The sequence below is a fragment of the Mesoplodon mirus genome (genome assembly GCF_964341445.2).
Source record: "Mesoplodon mirus genome assembly, chromosome: 11".
Lineage (NCBI taxonomy): Eukaryota > Metazoa > Chordata > Mammalia > Artiodactyla > Ziphiidae > Mesoplodon > Mesoplodon mirus.
This window is the reverse complement of record NC_138987.1, coordinates 31,149,019-31,171,076: the sequence shown is the minus strand read 5'-3', so window position 1 is coordinate 31,171,076 and position 22,058 is coordinate 31,149,019. Positions and strand designations below refer to the sequence as shown.

General features: G+C 43.7%; 1 protein-coding gene across 1 annotated transcript in view; it reads left to right on the top strand.

Moving 5' to 3' along the window:
- Window positions 1-8,190: 8,190 nt before the first annotated feature.
- BPIFC (BPI fold containing family C) overlaps window positions 8,191-22,058 on the top strand; it is a gene marked incomplete at both ends in the record, with an annotated part of 37,711 nt that continues 23,843 nt past the window's right edge. The window contains 7 exons of the mRNA XM_082635663.1: window positions 8,191-8,314; window positions 9,989-10,106; window positions 14,746-14,874; window positions 16,184-16,339; window positions 16,466-16,529; window positions 18,714-18,774; window positions 21,115-21,206. Coding sequence (XP_082491789.1) covers window positions 8,191-8,314; window positions 9,989-10,106; window positions 14,746-14,874; window positions 16,184-16,339; window positions 16,466-16,529; window positions 18,714-18,774; window positions 21,115-21,206 — 744 coding nt within the window. The remainder of the gene's footprint in view (window positions 8,315-9,988; window positions 10,107-14,745; window positions 14,875-16,183; window positions 16,340-16,465; window positions 16,530-18,713; window positions 18,775-21,114; window positions 21,207-22,058) is intronic.

Below are 22,058 nucleotides of genomic sequence, written 5' to 3'. Positions count from 1 at the left end.
TCCCCCAGTTACATCACCCTACCAATTACAAGACCACCCCATCAACTACATTCCCTTATTTCCTTCATAGCACGTGACAATCTACACATTTTGGTTTGTCTTGTTGTTTGTTTATTTTATATCTCCATCTGCTAGAAGATAAACTCCATGTGGATATGAATTCTGTCTTTTTTACTGAAGAGGAACTTGTACTTAGTAGGTGCCCAGTATTTGTGGATTTAATGAATGAATTAATCTATGATGACTGAGATGACTGACAATAAATGATTCTATGAGGAGAGTGTCTCCAGGCTCCTATCACCATTGATATGGCCACATACTAATGAATAAAGAGTTTATAGCACTTTACAGTTTAAAAGCACATTCTCCTAGGTTATTGCTATGGTCTGAATGTTTGTGTCCCTTCAAAATTCATATGCTGAAATCTTAACCCCAAAGGTGATGGTATTAGTAGGTGGGGTTTGGGGGATTAATGCCTTGAAAAAGAGGCCCCAGAGAGATCCCTAGTTCCTTCCACTATGTGAGGACACAGCCAGTGGATCTGGCTATGAATCAGGACGAGGGTCCTAACCAAGATGTGACCATGCTGGCTCCTTGATCTTGGACTTCCCCAGCTTCCAGAACAGTGAGGAATAAATCTGTTCTATATAAGCTCTGTCATTTTAGCTTATACATTTAGCTTAGTTTGGACTGGCCTGTGATAGTTTGATAGCAGCCCAAACAGACTAAGACAGTTATCTGTATCTTTTTTCCACCAGCACCTATCAAGGTAGATACTAATTTTATCCCCACTTTACCCTTAAGAAAACTGAGGTTAAACAAATATATATAACTGGAGGTACGCTAGATGAGAAACCTGAAAAGCTGTCTGAAGTATGGACAATGCCAAGCAAACATACCTGTTGTTCTACCTAGTTTCCCTGAACTCTCCTGGTTTTAGTACCGAAAATCCTACATCCTGGGAAAACCAGGATGTTGATCACCCTATCTTAAATTGTAGATTTAAGACCTTAGATACTTCATGTAATCAGATCCCTGGCCATCTAAAGTTCAATGACTAAAACATGGGGGATGGGAGTGGGGATGGCATTTAGAGACAAAAGACATCAAGTTCCATAACAGTTGATGAACCCACCTAAACTGATTTCAAAGGAATTCTGGGAGAGGAAGTCATTAATAACCTGAAAAGGAGCAGACACTTAGAAATGCCATCTGTGGTCCTACCCTGAAAGATAAAGATGGTAACTAGGTCGGCGTGGCTATCAAGCCTCATGCTTTCAGAATGAATCTGATCCACCAGAAGTCCAAAAGGTATTTTGGGCAGTAGTGGCACCACCAACTGCAGGCACCCTGACCGAGGGAAACCGGCTTCCTATCCCAGAAAGGAAAGTTCTTCCTTTTCCAATTCAATACAATTCAATTTCCAATTCAACACCTGTTTCAATACATTGGAATTCTTAACTTAAGCATTCTGGTGAAGTAGCCATAAAAATTTCACAAGTTTGTGTGTGTGTGTGTGTGTGTGTGTGTGTGTTAGGGAGATAATTATCGCATAGGTGGCATTGTTTTCTCATGTAGGTAGAGACTGAAGTGTTCATTCAAGTCATTGGGTAATTGAAGTGAAGCAATTATGTGTCACATTTTGAAAGAGGCTTTTAAAAAAATCCACCCCTAGATGATTTAGACTTAATTATCTTGTCTTTGCAGCAGCTGAGTTCAAGCCTCAAGTGGAAAGCACATCGACTTCAAAGGCAGAGGGAATCAAAGGTGCTCCCCGGCTTTGGATACTTCCTCTCCTTGAGGTAAGAATCATGAACAAACTTCAGGTCTCTGCCAGTGCACAGTCTCCCAACAGGAATCACCCTGTTGCTGGAGATGACCCAGATCTGGTAGGACACCTTGAACAGCCTCCTGTCATGTATCCTGAATTATTTTTGTCTGCCTAGGTTTTTCTGTTTTATTTCTTTTTTATGTCACTCACACAGAAGACTAACAGCTCTAAGAAAGAAACAAGAGTTGGTTTGGACTACATGTTTAGTTTTGCATCCTTCAGCAGTGTTAAAAGTGTTGCTCAAGAGTCTGGACTTATTTTTGCCTCCATTCCAGTGGGGCACCCAGCACAGAAAATTCACACTTGTCTCTCAATGGGTGTGGTTCAGATTAAGGAACCGCTGTGATCTCTGTGCTTTGGGACCAGGTCTTAAACCATATCGGTGACCTAGATCCTGCCAAGCAAAGGACCTTCCCATCTGCCTGAATTGTTTAACTTGTTTGTATTAAGTATAGAGTTTGGGGGGTGAGGGAAGACTTGGTGTAAATTTTCAAGGCCCTTGTCATTAGAGATCTTGGTATAACATCAGATGTGTGTGCTGAATCCCTTGAAATATTCTCCAGTTCTGCCCATATTCCATACCTGTTGATATAGACTTTTTACCAATGCTATTATTTGTCTTAACTGTTAGGTTGGAATATTCTTATAGACTAGGCTTCTTTAAACCAATTGAATTTAATTTCTTGAACTTTGCCTCTATTTTAAAGGCTACATTTCATTCATTCATCACTCCTTTTTAACTTTTCCAGAGTCTGTCAAAGCTCTCCTTCATGAGTGGTAATGGTAAGTTGATCTGTCTCAGGAATTTTCTAAGTTGTACTTGACTGTTCTTATTTCCGGTCATCAGAATGGCTCAAGTAAGAGCCAACTAATTTAGAAGTGTTATTCTGTCTGGACATTGGTATGGCAATGCAGTGACTTCTGAGGTTTCGAATATTGGAAAGAAGCAATTCCTCAGAAGCAACCAAATAGGTAACTTGCTGGCAGGTTTTTAAATCATCTTGGATTCCTTCTTTTAACAGGCAACTTACCCTGCCCTTACTTGTCTGCCAAATTACCCAACCTTTTAGGAGTCATCTCCTAGCTTGACAAGTTTCTATTCCTCTCCTGCCCATAAATTACCATCCTACCCAAACAATTCAACTGAAAGTTACATACAATCCATCCCTTTAGAGCCCAGTAATTTTATTCACTCATAAAATTTCTAGGGGAAAAAGATGTGTTTTCTATGTGCAGTTTTGAGTTCCTGGATCTCCATCAAAGCAGACCACTTCAGAAACTTCCTTTAACCAAGAAGTGAAAACAGGATTTTCACTGCTGGAAGGGAATTTAAAACTCCATTTGTACCCAAGAAAATACAAAGGGATTTGCACTTTGATGCTTGAAATTTTCCAGATGCTTAATGAATCTTTCCACATATAAGATGGCATCAAGCAACTCCTATTTAAAATTCCCAGATTAAAATGAAAAATCTAACACTATCAAGTCATTAAATGAAAGAAAACCATAAACACTAGAATTAGGAGCCAGAAGAACAGGTTTGATTCCCAAGAGTCTGACTTATTATGTGATCTTGGACAGGTCATTTGGACTCTCTAAGCTTCTGCGTCCACATGTCTAAAATGGGGGGAGGATGATAGTATTGTCGTGAGTTTTGTGAATGGTGAAGAAATACAAACTTATTATTTTAATTGTTCTTCCATTCACAAGTAATACCTCTGCTTTGGTTTATTGTGCTTTTTCACTGCAAAAATGAGAGCTATTTATATGATGGTTTGGTTTTCTCATTTCTTTCAACATTTTCTAAAACCTTCCTTAGTTCACCAGAATCTTATAAGCCAGTCAGTTGGTCAGTTAGCAAATATTTATTGATATATGCCAGGCAGAGACATAATTTCTACCTTACTTTGCATACAGTCTAATGGATATAGACTTTTTGGTCTAACATTCTTTCCCATTGCTTTCCACTACTCTGAAAATATTTTCCTCTTTTAAAAAATCCCCCTCTTGTGATAACCTATAATGGAAAATAATCATATATATATATATATATATATATATATATATATATATATATATATATATATATATATATATATATATAACTGAATCGCTTTGCTGTACACCTGAAACTAATACAATATGGTAAATCAACTATACTTCAATAAAAAATTTCTCTCTTATGCCTGCCTAGGCAGGACACATCCATTTACAATTCTTTGCCTACAGTGATATTAGCATGACTACACATCAGTATGGCTCACCATTTGTTAAAACGTGGAAATACTTCTACACCAGTTGGTAAATAGCCACTAATCTAAGCCCCAGGAGTGTTCCTCTCACTCCCATAATCCCATCCATCTCTACCTATCCCCCTCTCAAGGACCCTGGACCACTCCCAGGACAGCTAAAGGATCAAGGAAGGCCTAGAACAGATGGCAACTGGACCTAAGTTCTGCGTCCGTTCTGAGTATATGTTGTTGATATCACCCTGCCTCCCAGAATGAGGAGGACTTCACGCTTGTTTATCCCACTCCTCACATTTCCTCCAGCCCTCAGATTACTCATCGCTTGATCAGAGACCCTCCTCTCCTACTGGAATTCCTTCCCCTCAGCTCTCACTCTCGCTCCTCCGTGCTTTCCTCAGTGTTGTCTTCACCCTGATGCTGCCCAGCTTCCTCCTGTAGATTGTCCTTTATTACCCAAACCAACTCCATAGAGCTGAGACATCACACTGAATGCATAAGGCCACAGCAGTTTTAAAGTATTGAAAGACCTCAGTATCTAATAGTAAATAGTCACTACTCAGAGTCCCCCACCCCAGCCCCCAGTGTAGGCCAGCCACACTGGCCTCTCCTCCAAGACTTCCTCTGTGCTGCCCATGATCCGGTACCTAACCTCTCCGATCCTGCTCCAGAACTGTGGCCAACATCTGTTCTGATGGGTGAATGTGCTCCGCTAGTGCGTCAGTGCTTTGTTAACCACCTCTGCAAAGAACCATAATATAATGTAGAGTGAATGCGGGCTATTCCTTTACTTATGATTCATTGATTCCTTCTACCAGGACTTATCAATTACTCACTGTGTCCAAGACACCAAGCAAGCCAGGCTCTAAAACCTCCAAATCTGATGAGGCCTTTGCCCTCATGGCACTTACATTATGGTAGAGGAGACAGACAATAAGTAAAAAATAAACATAGATGTGTGAATTAATATATATTTTGACTGAGCCTTCAGAAGGAAATGAGATTAGCTTAGGGAAGTCAGAAATGTCTTCAGAAAGAAGGCTCTGGTTACAATGGACTTTAAGGATGCACAGGGTTTCTGCAGGCCTGAGTAAAAGGGAACAGCATAAGCATGGATATTAGGAAACATGGGGTGAGTTTGGGAACTTGTCTGGACAGGGATGGGTGGGGGCGGGATTATATGGAGGAGGCTCCTGGGAGATCAGGTGAGAAATGTAAACAGGTTGACTGAGCCAGCCTCTTCTCACACCTGAAGATGGATTCGTGAACTACAGAACAGACAAGTCAAAACCCTAATTCTCAACCTCATGGCCCTCTAGCAAAATGCCCTCATGAGCATTCACCAGTCTGAGCATAGGCCCACTGTATGAGTGGGGCAGCTTGTGCGCTAGACAAAATGCCAACACAAGGGATGAATGGAGCCTCCTTTTCTCTCCCCACCAAGCTGGATACACTAGTGTGGGATTTTCCTAGAACACTTTCTTCTGGCCCCACTGTGTGCCAGAGGCTGGTATATCTCCAGAGGGCACCTTTTCTCATTTCACACAAAAGTGCAAGATGATAGGCTAGCAATAGCCCTCCTCGGACACTCCCTCCCCTGGTCAGACCGCTCTGCTCCTGTCAAATAAACTCTCTGGGACACCCCTTCGTCTGCATTATCCCTTTCCTGCCTCTCTGGCCTTACCCGAGAGCACACACAAACCCCTTTATCAAACTTCTTGCTTATCTTGGCCAAGCATAGACGCTCACTCTCTCTCTCTCTGTGTGTGTGTGTGCGTCTCTCTCACACACACCCCCCTCTTACAATGACCTTTGCCTTCATCTAGACTGCTCCTGAGTCCCAGCCCCTCTATGCATCCTTCCCTGCCCAGCTGGCCTGAGTCCTCGCTCTGTCTAAATGCACAGCTCCTACAGCTTCCTCTTCCCTGACCACACCCACAAATGCTTCCCTGATTTGTTTCATGTTTGTGTGTTAACTCCGTGGGTATCTGTGTGAATGCAGTAAGGATAGCTCACCCAGCTTGTAAACTCCCAGAACTAGAAACACGGCCTGTAAATGTATTACTCACTCAGCTGTGAGTCTCGTTAAAAGAAACCTATGTCACTGTTGCTGTTGGTACCTCTGCTTCATTCATCAAGAAAATGGAGTGACATTAATTCATCAAGTCCATTAATTCAATAAGTATACATTGAACACTTACTCTGTGTCAAGTTCTAGGAATATAACAGTGAATAAGATGTGGTCTTTCTCCTTGGAGAAGATGTTTATTAAGTTTTTCCATGTGTCTACTATGTGCCAGGCATTGTATTAGACTCTGGAGTTATAGAAGTAAGATAGACAAGTAAAGACAATCACATTGCAGGATGGTACATATTAAGATCAAGGACTGTACTGAGTACTGTGGAACCTCAGAAGGCATATCTGGCTCACTTCATGGTTTCAAGGAAGAGACATTAATTCATTCATTCAATCAATCAATCAATATTTACCCATTAATTATACTACATAAAAGATGTAGTATATACTACATCTTATAGTAATTAAGTAATTTATGTTAGTAAATTATACTAACATAAAGATGTTAAAAAAAAAATTTACCCATTGCCTACTGTGTGCCAGTCGCTGTTCAAGGTGCTGAAGTGATGAAGTCCTTCACCATGAAGCCTAAAAGTTCCAGTAGGAGAGACAGAAAATAAATAAGAACTGTAGACTATACTAGGTGATGACAAGTGCTTTGGAGAAAAGTAAAGCAAGGGAAGCATGGGGAATATCAAGGTCATGGGGGAGGGTGTTTCATATAGAATGGTTAGGAAAAACTTCACTGAGACAACACTCAAGATACCTGAAGAAAGTGAGAGGCCCAGCCATGTGGTTATCTGGAGGGTGACTCTGCCAGGCAGAGGGAACAATAAGTGCAAAGACCTGGGGTACAGGCTGCTTAGAGTGATAGGAAAGATCAAGTCAGCCGGTGAGGCTGGGGCCAGGTGAGCCAGGTGTGTGTGCTAAGGAAGGCCAACGAGGAGGTAGAGGTGTGGGCAGGGCAGGGCCTTGCAGTTGGTGGAAGGGCTTTGGCTTTTATGCTGAGTAAGATGGGGAACCACTGGAGAGTTTTAACAGGAAAGCAGGTAGGGGTGATGAGGTCTGACTTTCATTTTCAAAGGCCCACTCTGGTGTGGAGAATAGCCAGAAGGGGGCAAGGGAACCTGAGAGACCAGTAAGGGGGCAGTTGTAAACATCCACATGAAATGATACTGGCTGGTGTAGTGGTTGGAGGGATAGTGGTGGAAGAGGTGAGGCTGCCTCCAAGTCCATCATGTGTCAAAATGGCCTGGTAAGGGGAGCTTTCATGAGGGAACATTGGAGCTGGCCCTGGAGGTTGCATTTACCAGACAGATGTGGGTATGTGACCCAGAGGAGAGACAGAGAAAGAGATGTATGTGCATGTGTGTTTACATTGGGAGGGTTATGGAAAAAACCCTCAATCATGAGAGAACTGACAAATTGAAGAATAGCAAATAGCTCAGTGTGGCCAGCTCAGAACACTACCACTTAGACAGGAGGAGAGATAGGAGCTTGGAAGAAGTTTGGAGCCAGTTGTGAACGGCCTTGATTGCCATGCTAAGAGCTTAGACCTGTCTGTCCTGTGGGCCGAGGAGAGTCATCAAGGATCTTTAAGCAGATAAGTGGTTGCCTCACATCCACTGAGGCCACCTTTCCAAACTACTGACTCATTTGTTCTAAAACTCAAGAATTCCCCCATCCCACCCCCATTATCCTTCCCGAGGCATATCCAAGTTGCTATATTTTTTGTAAGGCTCTTGTATTGCATTGCATTATATCTTACTGTATTACAATCATCTGTGTATGTCTGATTCACCCACTATTCTGTGGGAAGCAAAGGTCAGGGGCCACACATAGGTCATCTCTACATCCTCAGCACCTAGAATACATTCCAGTGTGTTCAATAAATGGTTACTGGATGGATGGATGGATGGATGGAGCAAGTTCTGGAAGTAAGCAATGAAAATGAGAAAGCCTAGAAATGCTAGATGGAATTGGCAAATGAAAAAGTTAAGAATAATAAAGGGACTATAAATGTTGACTAATTGCAGATGTGTACAAAGATGGTCCAAGTCCTCTGGGGATGTTTCCTCCTGTGGAATCTCTACATCTCATCCGCTCAGACCATTTACCCTGGAATCAAACTGAGGGCTACTCAGAGAGCTCTGGACTATGGTGAGTTGGATGCTTTCAGAAGCCAGGCTGTATTCACCTCCCAGGTGTAGTCTGTGACCCAAATCCAGAAGCTCAGATTGGTCTGTCTCATGACTGAGACAAGCTCTACAGTGGGGTGATCCAGAGCTACTAAGATGGCTGGGGGAAAAGTGTTGTTTAAAAAATAATCACCTTGACAATAGGCATATCCAAACATAGTCACAGATTCATATTTTCCCTCTCTCTCTCCCCCGCACATGCATACACAATGAACATCTTAGAGCATATAAAGTACTTGGAACAGAATCTCACAATAGCAAATGCCCAACAAATATTACCTACTGTTATTTTCACGTATGTGAACAGACACCTCCACGGTTGCTAATGTCCACATGTTACAGATGAGGAAAGTGAAGGACCAAGACATTTTGTAACTTGCAGAGTCCCACAGCTAGTAAGTGAGTGCTGGGATTCAAACCTAAGCTGTCTGATGGTGCCTTCGGGCCCATCGTTCCATCCTTTACATTCTCTCTTTACATCTCCATATTACAGTATTATTCACAGTATTATAGAGGATAAAATCTGCTCTTCTCAATCTCCAAAAAGGATAGGATAAGTGGAAGTGAGCTTAAGCTGTAAAGGAAGGGGTAAAAGCAAAGCTTGCTCCTTGAGAAGGTAAAAATGAAAAGATCATTCTTTGTTACTGTGTAAGTTACTTTTCTCAAGCTCTTTAATGTGGAAGAGGGCTCTATTTCTCCACGAACTCAGAGAAATGTGTTCTGTGGTGCTATTAGATAAAGATGGGTTTATTCCAGGATTAAACAAAAGCAGTGGTTGCTAACCTTTTGGGAGTGCTGGGATCCTTTGAGAATCTGATTAAAATGTGAACCCTGGGGCTTCCCTGGTGGCGCAGTGGTAGAGAGTCCGCCTGCCGATGCAGGGGACACGGGTTCGTGCCCCAGTCCGGGAGGATCCCACATGCTGCGGAGCGGCTGGGCCCGTGAGCCATGGCCGCTGAGCCTGCGTGTCTGGAGCCTGTGCTCCGCAACGGGAGAGGCCACAACAATGAGAGGCCCGCGTACCGCAAAAAAAAAAAAAAAAAAAAAGTGAACCCTGAAAAATTTTCCCCTAAAAAATGAGATAGATACACATACACATGACCCACTCACAATCTTTCATTAGAATTTCAGGGAGTTCAAGTGTTCCCAACAGTCCATGGATCTCCAGTCCAAAATTCCTGTATTTAAAGAATCTAGGAGGGAAAAAGGACAATGTAGAGTAACTTTCTGGAACTGGCCATCAGGCATAGATTCTGGAGCCAAATTGCCCAGATTTGACTACTGGCTCCCCCAGTTCTTAGCTGTGTGACTTAGGCAAGAATTAACCTCTCTGAGGCTCAGTTTCTTCATCTGTGAAATTGGATAATGATGATACTTTGTACTTTTCCTATAACACTGTCCTGTGTTAACATTCTCTCATGCTGTTAGCTCTGGGTTCTTGGACAATTTCACTAGCCTCTCTGAGGACCAGTGTTTTCTTCTGCAAAGTAGGGACAATAATAACCACCTTGTTAGAATCCTGTTTTCTCAGTATCTAAGAGCATGGCTTACTTAATAAATATAACTTGTGGGTTTAATGATATTATGCCATCATCATCTTTGTTATCAATAAACATTTTCTTTGGTTGCTTCATAGGCATTCAAGCTGGGGTGGAGATGATTGAGCAAATGCTCATGGAAAGAAACATCCCAGATTTAAAAGGTTCTAAATCTGAATTTCTGAACATTGATTATGTGAACTACAAGTTTATAAAGTAAGTAAAAGAGAAGAGCATTTTTAGCAGTGAAGTTAATCTTTAAAATCTCAGGGTTGTGGATATGCCACCGTGAGTCCTGGTGTAACACCAGGATGGAGGAAAAGTTAACCAACCTTTGGTGAAAGGCTTATCAGATAAATCACCCAAGATAGAGGGGTCATGGAGCCAGCATGTGGTGTTTGGGTCAGAATGCGTGGGTCCAGGTCACATCTCTGCTGCACACTCGTTGTGTGCACCTGGCGAATCTGTTCAGAGACTCAGTGTCCTCTCCTCATTCCTAAAATGAGAGTTCTAATTCGATGCAGATGTTGGCTGTGGGCACCTTGCCCCCAGAATTCTAAATGAAATTCTTGTTCATTCCATTGCTACCCCTACCCCCATAAACTTAGATGCAGAGTTCAATATCAGTCTCACAAACAAATCTGCTCTCACTACATCTTGTCTTATTTTGTAAAGTTTAGTCAAGACTTCAGAGGTCATAGGAGCGGATTACAAGGCACATGGCTTTCTGCCCTCTTGCTATCTAGACCTCCTCTTCTTCTCTGGAGCAACGTCAGTTTCTTCCCCTGGTCTCATGCATAGCAGTTCCACCCACTCCTGGGTACCAAAGGATCATCCTAAATACTTCTCCAAGTAATTTTCCCACCAATAAACTTCTCTTCCTAAGAAGAATTCTGGTGGCAGCTATAATCTTTTCTACCATGTTACAGCAGTAAAATCAAATCTCAGAATCATTAAACAATAAAAAGCAGATGATGTAACAAATGTGAAGATACTTCATAAAGCTGAAGCTGCTGAACACGAATTAGCTGATGTACTTAGTGATAGCATAGACCATCAGCGTAAGAGCAATGGAATTGCCACATTGATCCAGATCCTTGTCTCACCCAGCCAAGAGTTTTGAGATTATATTTATATTGTTACCCACCCTCTCAGATTGGGTGGACCCCACCTGGGTCCTTCTCACTCCAGATGAATGAGACAAGGTTTGGCAAAGCAGAGCAGAAACTGTATTCGTTGATCAAGGAATGGAGAAGGGAGAGCTCGTGCTCTAAATACACCTTCTCCCCATGGGAGGAAAGTGGGAGACGTTTAAGGGGTAAGAGGCCAGTACATCATCAGAAACTGGGGAAAAGGGCAGAGATTCCCAGGAACAGTGATGCACGCACAGTCCCTTGCGCCCGGCACTCATTGTGCCTAGCAAGGTACAAGTCCCCTCTATGGGCGGAGATCTTAGCACGGTGATGAGGCAAAGGCAATTTTGGGGCACTTCTAGGTTTCTTTGGCACAGACACTGCTCTTGCACTTAGGCTGGAACAGACTCAGGGTGGACGACTGTAGAGTTTCCTTTGAGGTGTAACTGATAAACATCTTTGACAAACATCAGGTGTTTTGGAACAAGAATAGAAATAGGTTAAAGCAGAGATCTTTCAGCTCCCTGGGGTATGTAGGGGTGATGGTACGAACTAGGAAAAATGTTCAGGTGAATATAACAAAATTAGTGTGACTTAGATGAAATAGGGGTTCATTTTTGTCTCACAAATAATAAGCTCTGAAGAAAAATTGTACAGATGAACCTATTTGCAGGGCAGGAATAGAGACACAGACATAGGGAACGGGTGTGTGGACACAGTGGGGAGGATGAATTGGGAGATTGGGGTTGATATATGTGCACTGCCATGTGTAAAACAGATCGCTAGTGGGAACCTGCAGTATAGCGCAGGGAACTCAGCTCGGTGCTCTGCGGAGACCTAGATGGATGGAATGGGGTGGGCAGTGGGAGGGAGGTTCAAGCGGGCTGGCAGTATATGTATACACATAGCTGATTCACTTCGTTGTACAACAGAAACTAACACTACATTGTAAAGCAACTATACCCCCCCAAAAAAAACAGTTGAAGAATCTTATTGAAGCCCCACAATTTCATCAGAACACAACTGTCTTGTATTTTTCTGTTCCCCCATCCTTAACTCTGGCCTCTGGCTTCATTTGCCTCATGGTCTAATATGACAGATGCTCTAATTATAATACAGTCAGCCATTCAACAAGAATTTGTTGAGCACCTACTGTGTACTAAGGCTTTGTTCTAGGCATAGGGTATAGTGTAGTGAATGACACAGATATGCCTTTAGTGTCCAGTGAGAGAGATGAACATTAAATATATATTTACAAATCTAATGATTTAATTACACTGATGATAATGCCACAGCAGAAAAATCCAGGGTGATTCCTGTAATATAAAGTGAAGGTAAAGATGAGGAGAAACAGGTATTCCCATGCATTGCTAGTGGGAGCAGATAAACTGGTACAATAATTTCAGACCTGTGCTGTTCAAACAGGAGCTGCTAGCCTCATGTCACTATTGAGCACTTGAGGTATGATTAGTGCAACTGAGTACTGGATTTTTAATTTTTTTAGTTTCAATTTTAATTTAAAAACTCACATGATTCAGTTACTGAAGAACTTTTAAGTCTGGAACAATTTGAGTATGTAAGTTTACTCTTTCAGTTGAAAATTTTATCAACTCTAAATACAGGTCAAGAATTTCTGATGAAAATGCAATATCTAGATTGAGGTACATCATGAATATAAAACACATACTGTATTTTGTTTATTTTTGAAAAAAGAAAATAAAATATCTCATTAACAATTTTTATATTGATTACATGTTCAAATTATAATATTTCCCATTTTTAATGTGACTAGATAATGTTAAATTACATATATGGCTCACATTATATTTCTATTAGACAGTGCTTTTTTTTTTTTTTTTTTTTTTCAGTACGCGGGCCTCTCACCACTGTGGCCTCTCCCGCTGTGGAGCACAGGCTCCAGATGTGCAGGCTCAGCGGCCATGGCCCACGGGCCCAGCCGTTCTGCAGCATGTGGGGTCCTCCCGGACCGGGGCACGAACCCATGTCCCCTGCATCAGCAGGTGGACCCTCAACCACTGCGCCACCAGGGAAGCCCCTAGACAGTGCTATTTTAGGAGGTGATTTTTAAGGATTTTTTTAGGCATGCTTTTTGACCCAACAATTCCACTTCTCAGCACCCTCTCTAGAGAAACATCTACACAAACAGCATATATGGGGATGTTCACTGTGGCACTGTTTATAATGCAGAAATACTGGAAACAACCTAGATGTCTACCCACAAAGCAATGATTTTTTTTTAATCCATAGCTTAGATTACTCTGCAACAATTACAAAGAATGAGTTAGACCTATATGTGTCAAAATGAAAATATTTCCAAGATACAATCATCTCTACCATCCTCTTTTCACAGTGATACTCAGGATATTTGGCAGAGAATAGGCAGGAAAGGATGCAGAAAAGAGGAAATAACAAATAATTTTTTCCTATTGGCTATCACATTTTAAAATTTTCCCTAATCTTAGTTCATAACAGTGCTTTCTCCCGTGCAACAGTTATAAACAGATGGCTTCATTTTTTCTTCTCAACCTTCCCATGAGTCACACTTCTTTTGAGTGGCTGACTGAAAGAGGTTAAGTGCCTTGCCCAAGGTTGTACAGCTAGCACAAATCTTGGCTCCAAGCCGAGTGCCCTTTGCACAATGCATGAAGCGACATAGCCTCCTGGTTAAGAAGCCTGAAGACAGATTGAGGAGGCTTCCAGGTCTGGTTCTACCACTTATCTATGACTTCAGCCAAGCTTCTAATCTTCTCATCTCTGAATTGCAGATTGCAAAATCAGCAGCAGCTTCATAGGATTATGGTGAGGGTTAAAATGAGGTAACACATGTGAAGTGCTTACCCCAGTGTCTAGCAGGTAGTAATTGCTCAATAGATGGTCATAATAATAACTTAACATAATGCATGTGACCATCTACCTATGTATGTTGCATGCCACCTACTGCCTCTAGTTACCTGTGTGACAGCTCAGAGAATCCTAGGGGGAGTTAATGCTCTAAAATAAGTTTCTCAACTAGGGAAGATACTGTACACATTTGGGGAGGAAGGCATGCTGTTTATTGTCCTGATGATTTAGAGGTGGGGGGAGGGAAACGATTGGCATTTAGTTGGTACATATGCCAAATACCCTGCAATTTGTACAACAGTCCTCTACAAAAAAATAGTTGTCCCATCCAAAATGTTAATGTTTCCCACATTGAGAAACACTGGAACAGCTGAAGGGAAAAATAATGATGGCAGTGTTTTGTCTTTAAAGAAACTAAAGAAGTCGATTGATTGTTTGCAAATCTGTTCCTAAACTTGCTCATTTCTCCCCTCAGCTAGATACAAGGGGCTTCCTGCCAAGGGTGTGAGAGGAATTAGAAGGCAGTGCCCTGAGGCTGCACTGCATACCTGAGGGTCCTTCCTCTATAGCAGCAGTCTGCAACCTTTTTGGCACAAGGGACCCGTTTCCTGGGGAGCGATGTGGAGCGGCAGATGAAGCTTTGCTCGCTCGCCTGCCCCGCCTCTCACATCCCGCTGTGCGGCCCGGTTCCTAACAGGCTGTGTACCGGTACCGGTCCGTGGCCCGGGGGTTGGGGACCCCTGTTCTATAGGAATTCACAATTGCCCATCTTGGGAGTTCTACAACTGCATTTCCAATTTTGCCTTACTTAGAGATGTGCTGGCTGAGTCGCACTAACTCCTCTGTTTCCTGTTTTACAGCATGAAAATCAATGCCCTTTCACTTCCAAATACTTCACTAGCCTTTGTGCCTGGGGTGGGAATCAGGGCCCTGATCAACCACGGCACTGCCAACATCAGCACAGACTGGGAATTCAAGTCTCCACTTTTGTGAGTATTCCACTGAAAAGTCTACTGCTGTTCTGGGGGAAACGGAGCAAAAAATCAAAAGTAGATAAATTTGCCAATGTGTTTGACATTAGGCTTCTTTCCCTCAGCCATTAACCGTCTTTCTCAAGAGCATTTTTCCAGGAGAGATTTAAATCAGAATATCTCTACTGAGGGCAGGGAGGAGGGGGCTGAAAGCATCCTTCCCTTAAAGGCAGAGCCACTGATCAACATGTCATTTAAGATTTCCTGGGACTTCCCTGGCAGTCCAACGGTTAAGACTCCCTGCTTCCACTGCAGGGGGCGGGGGTTTGATCCCTGGTCAGAGAACTAAGATCCCACATGCCATGGGCTGCGGCCAGAAAAGAAGATAAAAAGAAAGGATCGGGCTTCCCTGGTGGCGCAGTGGTTGAGAGTCCGCCTGCCAATGCAGGGGACACGGGTTTGTGCCCCAGTCCGGGAAGATCCCACATGCCATGGAGCGGCTGGGCCCGTGAGCCATGGCCACTGAGCCTGCGCGTCTGGAGCCTGTGCTCCACAACGGGAGAGGCCACAACAGTGAGAAAGGATCAAATTCATGGTACGGTTACAAACCACCTACTATGTTTAAGTCACTGTGTGGGTGTAATGTTTAGGTCTGCCTTGGTTGATGCCCCAGGATGACACATTCATTCATCCATCTGGTCATTCAATATCCATGTATTGAGTACCTACTGACTGTATCCATTTATAAATGGTACTGAGTACCATTCATCCCTGTCTCAAGAACTCCAGTCTCGTAGACGGTAGGGATATAATATGTTCCCCCGTAAGAAACATAGATTCATGTATTATTCATTTCTTTGCTGACACATCAACCATAGATTGAGTGCTTATTCTGTGTCAGGCCATGAGCTAAATCCTGGGGCACGGAGATGAATAGCATCACTCCCTCAAGGAGTTCACAGATAACATCTAAGTGCCACCTCCCCATCTATGCCCCTCCTAAATAAGGTGTGGCCACCTTGAACCCTATGTTCTTCCTCCAAACAAGCATCGTATATGAATGGTGCCTAATACATGCTCAACCACTATGGGGGCCAGCGCACTCAAGATGAAATAAATGCAAGGTTCCTAGAGCTGTCACCATTCACATATTTGTTACTTCATTTGTTTAGTAAATATTCACCCCTACCTGTTGTAGGTGCCAGGAATCCAGAGGTGATGAAGTTCCTGCCCTCCTGCGGCTTAGATTCTATGGTTAATCAGAGAAACAAGATCCATCTCCACCCCTGTCCAGGCTTGGGTAACCTTGCACTTTTTCTCTCAACAGCCAAGACGCAGGAGGAGTTGACTTGTTTCTCTCTGGGGTCTACTTCACCAGTATAGTTGTCCTGGCCCTGAATGACTTTGGTCACCCAATCCTGAAGCTCCAAGACTGCAATGCCCAAGTGAGCCACAGTGACGTCTCGTTTTCTGGAGAGCTCAGGTGAGCAAGAACACCCTGGTGGGCAGTGGCCAGTCTGGAACTGGATTCTCACCTGGCACTCAGGGGCAGTTATGAACTGGCAGATATGATCCTGTGTAAGCCCTTTTTTAATCTTTTTTTTCCTAGTGTCCTATATAACTCCTTTGCTGAGCCCATGGAGAAACCCATTTTAAAGAACTTAAATAAAATGGTAAGTCTTTAGAGGTTATACAGCCATAGTAACATGCCATCAGCAGCAGTTCTGCCATGCTTTGATTAACTTTTAGTCAATAAAACTTTCCTGAGCACCTACAGTGTGCTAAGCACCATCCAAGGCACTTTCACACACATTATCCTTTGCAACTTAATAGTTTCTCAAGTGCCTACTATGTGCCAAACATAATGGTAGGTGCTAGGGATGCAGAGATAAATAATACAGCATTCCCTCCCTCAAGTCCTCACCCCAGGGTGGGCAAACAATCAAAAAGAGTTCGTTTATTGTGTACCTACTACATGCCCAGCACTCTAGGCTAGAGTCTGTTGAGGATATGGAAAAGGAATAAACTTATCTGTTTAGGAAAAACCAACTGAGATTTGTGAAATGGCAACTGAATAAGTATTTGAATTTCGTACATACTTACGTGGTCATTAGGTTGGACTGAGGGGGTTCAGAGAACTGGAAAAATTAAGTAAATAGAGCCTAGGAGTATCCTGGGAGATATTTTTGGAGAGTGCAGGACTTGAACTGAGCCTTCAAATATAGGTAGGAATTGAATAAGTAAGGAACGGGAAAGAAGAAGGAATATTCCCAGCCAAGTAAAACAGTATAAGTTAAGATGGCATCCAAGTACCTTGATGCCAGAAGTCAGTGTCCGAGGAAGGGAAAGATGGAATTGGCAATGTGCCCTGTTTCCATTCCTGACAATATCTTCCCTGAACGCTTTACCCGCATTTCTGGGGATACAAGGAGAGAGGTGAGGAGGACGGGAAAAGAAGGGAGATTCCTTTCTGGAAAAGAGGGGCAAGGATGGTGTCTGGCTGTCTCCAACCCCCTTGTGTTCAGTTCAGCACTTGGAAGGCAGTAGGTGCATAATGAATGTCAGTGAGGAAATCAACACACAGAGACATTAAACAGCTTGTCTAACAAGGTTGTCCGGCTGGTCAGGGGACACTGAAGCTTCGCAGCCTTTCCCGTCCTTACCTGAAAGATGCTGAGTGCCAGTGAATGTGCATATTAAAGAGTGCCTGGGAAATAGTGCTGTTGCCTTCAGGGGCCGCACACCTGATCATTCTTTTGTTCAAAACAAGGCATGGTCCTTTGGCCTCCGACAAGAAGCCAATAGTTAAGTTTGCCTGGAGCTTGTATATGACTTAGAGATCATAGATGCTTTGCTTCTAGGGTTCCCTCTGTGCCACTAGAAAAGGCCAAGGGTGCTCAGACCACAGCTGTCTAGCCATGTCAGGCCAGATTTCAAATCCTACTGATCTAACTCCTGGCAACTCGCTTACCCTCTCCAAGCTTCTGTTTTCCATCTGTTAATAGGGGCCAGTAGTGCCTGCCTCTCAGGACTGTAGTGAGGATGAAATGAAGTTGGCAACAGCTAACATTTACTGAACACTTACTATGAGCTGGGCAATCTTACGTGGATTGCCTCAATTTCTACTCACAATACCTGATGCAGTAGATACAGCGATCATCCCCATGTTGCAGATGAGGAAACTGAGGCCAGAGAGTACAAGTAACTTGCCAAGGCGTTCAACCCCAGGCAGCCAGGCTCCTGAGCCTCTGCTAGTAACCACCACACTGAGTGCTCAGCGCACGCCTGGCACACGGCATCGCTCTTGATACTCTTCCTGCTTCCTACAGATGTGCTTGGGTCTGATTCAAAATAGATTTTCTAATTCCAAAAGGGGCTCTGATCTAAATAGATGTCTGATCTAATGGGCTCTCCAAGCAGCCCAGCAAGGAAATAAAGGCCCTGCTCTACCTCTCCCTGGCAGGGCCTGGCACGCTGATGGCAGAGGTGGCAGGCAGGGGCATCCCTGCATTTGGGAGAGGCTCAGCCGTGCAGGCAGCAGGTTCCCCAGGTGTCGTAGCACTAATATGGACTGGGGCACATGCCCTGTCATGCTGCAGAGATGAAAGCCAAGGGCTTGTTCTTTTATGGGGCTAAGTGGATGTGGTCCTGGTTGCTATGAAGTTGAGCCAGCATTCAATGGCATGCCACCCATACATACAGAACTTGAGGCCCATAGGCATCAACTAATTTAAGGGAAAGTCCAAAGGGAGAATGTCTCCTCACTGGAAGGCCTTTGTTGGGGTCTAGGCCCTTAAACAGTGGTTTCCAGTACAATGTGATAACCTGCATTTTGTTTTTATTCCTTTTATGGCCAGCTCTGTCCCATTATCACAAGTGAGGTGGAGGCACTGAATGCCAACCTCAGCATGCTGGAGGGTGAGTCCCAGAACCGTCTCTTCTGGGTGTTTCTCCTCCCACCTTTACACGCAGGTGCTCTCCAGGTGTGCTTTGCTCCAGCTCTCCCATCTGCTTTCCCCTCTGCAAACTAGCACCGCAGGAAGGTGCGTGGGAGGGGACCTGCCCGTGGGCAGGGCCTGCTCTTTTCTGCTGCTAACCAGCTTCACCGCAGATGGGGGTGACTTTAGGAAACTAGATGCAAGGCAAAGGATTAAACTGTCGTGAGCCTGAATCCCAGCTCTGATGCTAAATCCATCCTCTTCAGAATGATGAATGCTCATCCTGACCAGTTATCCCCTGGTTCTAACCCCTTCAGTGGCTCCTATAGCTGCCTTCAGGATCAAGTCCAAATACCTTAACATGGACTACAAGACTCACCTGCCGTGCTCTGGCTCCCTCTCACCTCTCTGGGCTTCATCTTGCGCCTTTATCTGCTCCAGCAATCAAACTGCTTCTACTGCCTCACACCTTGCCTCCAGTCATGCTGTCCTCTCTGCCTAGAAGAGCTTTCTCTTCCTCCCCTCCATCCATCTATTCACTTAAGAGATATTTACAGAGCACCTATTTCTTTGCCAGAACTGTGCTAAGCCCCGAGGGATTCAGCCCCTTCTGCTCCCTACCCCGCAGCCATCCCTTGTCCTGTTCACTCCTCTTTAGCTCTGAAGGCTCAGCTCAGGCATAGTCTCTCCCAAGAAATCCTACCTGACAGCCCACACCCCAAAGTCCCGCCTCCTCAACGCTCACGTGACACTTTGGGCAGATCTCTCTTTGCACTCCATCCACTTACCGCCCCCCCACCCCGCCCCGCCATGGTATGCTGAGCCCCTGTAATAGGCTGGGTGCTGTTCTTGGTGCTGGGGATGCAGCAGTAAGCCTGTGAGACAGAAATCCCTGCCCTCATGGGGCTAGTGAGAGGAGACAGCCAGCCAGCAAGATAATAAGTAAAATCTATGGTATCGTTGCGATAAGTGGTAAGAAGAAAAATAAAGCAGGGAAGGAGCTGACGAGGGGTTTTTGTTTAAAATAGCATGGCCAGGAAAGGCACCACTGAGCAGCTGGCATTAGAGTAAGACCTGAATGAAGTAGGGAGTAAGCTGCTCCTAGATCTGGATGAAGAACATTCCAGGCAGAGGAAACTGCAAGCTCAAAGCCCCATGTGGGAGCATGCTGAGTGCGTTGGAGGAATTTTGAGTCCATACCGAGAGCAGAGGGAATGAGGGGAAAGCAGCAGGAGATGAGGTCAGAGAGTGGGAAAGCAGATGGCTAGATCTTCAGGGCTCTGTAGGTCATTACAAAGCCTGGCTCTTAGTCTGAGATGGGAAGTCTTGGGAGAGTCCTGAGCACAGCTTTCATGAACTGACTTATATTTTAAGGAGATCACTCTGGTTTCTGTCTATTAATAAGAGGACAGGATTCAGGGGTGGAAGCAGGGAGACCACTTAAGAGGCTAGTGCAGTGACCCATACGAGCAAGGAAGGCAGTGACCTGGATGGAGTGACGAAGATGGTGAGATCTGTTCAGGTTTCGGATGTACCTGGAGGGTAGGGACAGTGGTATTTGCTGACACATTGAATGTGGGTCATGAGGGGAGTCAGGCATGAGCCCAGGGTTTACTCTGAGCAACTAGAAAATTGGAAGAGTGGAATTACCGATACCAAGATGGGGAAGACTATAAGACTATGTTTGTAGTAGGCCCTCTGGAGCTCAGTTACAGATCTGCTCTTATTACGCTGTATTATAATTTCCTGTTTATATGTCTGTCTCCTCCTCCAGACTGTGAATTCATTGAGGGCAGGGACGTTGACTCTTCTCTGTGTTCTCAACACTGAGCACAGTGCCTAACTCACACTAGGTTCATAAATATTAGCTTGATAAAGGGATGAGAGGAGATGGTGGCTGGACAGATGGATTGATGAGTGGATGCAGATAGATGAATAAAAAAGAACAGATTGGAGAGGTAGAGAAAGAGAAAGAAGATGTAGAAAAGATGAGGAAAGAACCAGTGGAAGATTGCCATGTCCTAGGTTGCTGTGGGCAAATTTCTTTACTTCTGGGAGCATGCATAAAAGGCTATGTACCAAAATTTTACTGATGTTACTCTCTGGGCAATGTGACAAAGAAGAGTTTTTACTTTCTTCTTTTGATTTATCTACTTTTCCTGGGTTTTGAAAAGTGAGCAAGTATTATTTATGAAATAGGGTAATGGTTATTTTTCGTTTTAAATAACAGAGGATTAAAAATTTGTTCTGGATAAATATTAACCACGTGTTATACTATACCTTTAATAAATGTAAATTTTCTTTTTTCTTTGTTATTTAGTTTTAAGAAAGGTTGACAACTATACTCTGCTGGATTATTCCCTAATCGGTTCTCCAGAAATTACTGAGAATTATGTTGATCTGAATTTGAAGGTAATTTTATTATCATCAGAGTCCTAAGCTTGGCTATCAGTAGCCACTATTCAAGGAACAAATATTATGTGCAGAGGGAAATATAACTACATTCTCTTCCAATAGTTTAATTTTCTTTCAAGCAGTTCTCTCATGTTTATGCTCCTTTAAAAGACTCTTGAACATCTTGACTGGTAAATGATTGTTTGGATTGCACAGCATATGTCTGCCTTCTTCAAGAAAAGTATCGTGATGTCTCTGCCTCTGGGAGTAAGGCTTGAGACTAAGGGGCAGCAAGTAGAATAGTCTGCATTTATTAGAGCTCAACAGATCAGTAGACTATAAATATTGATTCTTTTCCTAGCTCTCAGGTTAGTCGATCTAACTGAGGACTGCTGAACTCTGTCAGGGCCATTAACACATGATAATAGTGTTTACTGATTCTGGAAAAGTGATTAACTGTGCTTTTGTCCCAAAGTAGATATAATTTATTTTTAATTTTTTAAAATTTATTTATTTTGGGGGGAGGCTACTCTCCGTTGCGGTGCGCGGGCTTCTCATTGTGGTGGCTTCTCTTGTTGTGGAGTATGGGCTCTAGGCACGCAGGCTTCAGTAGCTGTGGCACGTGGGCTCAGTAGTTGTGGCTCAAAGGCTCTAGAGCGCAGGCTCCATAGTTGTGGCGCGCAGGCTTATTTGCTCCGCGGCATGTGGGATCTTCCCGTACCAGGGCTCAGACCCGTGTCTCCTGCATTGGCAGGCGAATTCTTTTTTTTTTTTTTTTTTTTTTTTGCAGTACGCAGGCCTCTCACTGTTGTGGCCTCTCCCGTTGTGGAGCACAGGCTCCGGACGCGCAGGCCCAGTGGCCATGGATCA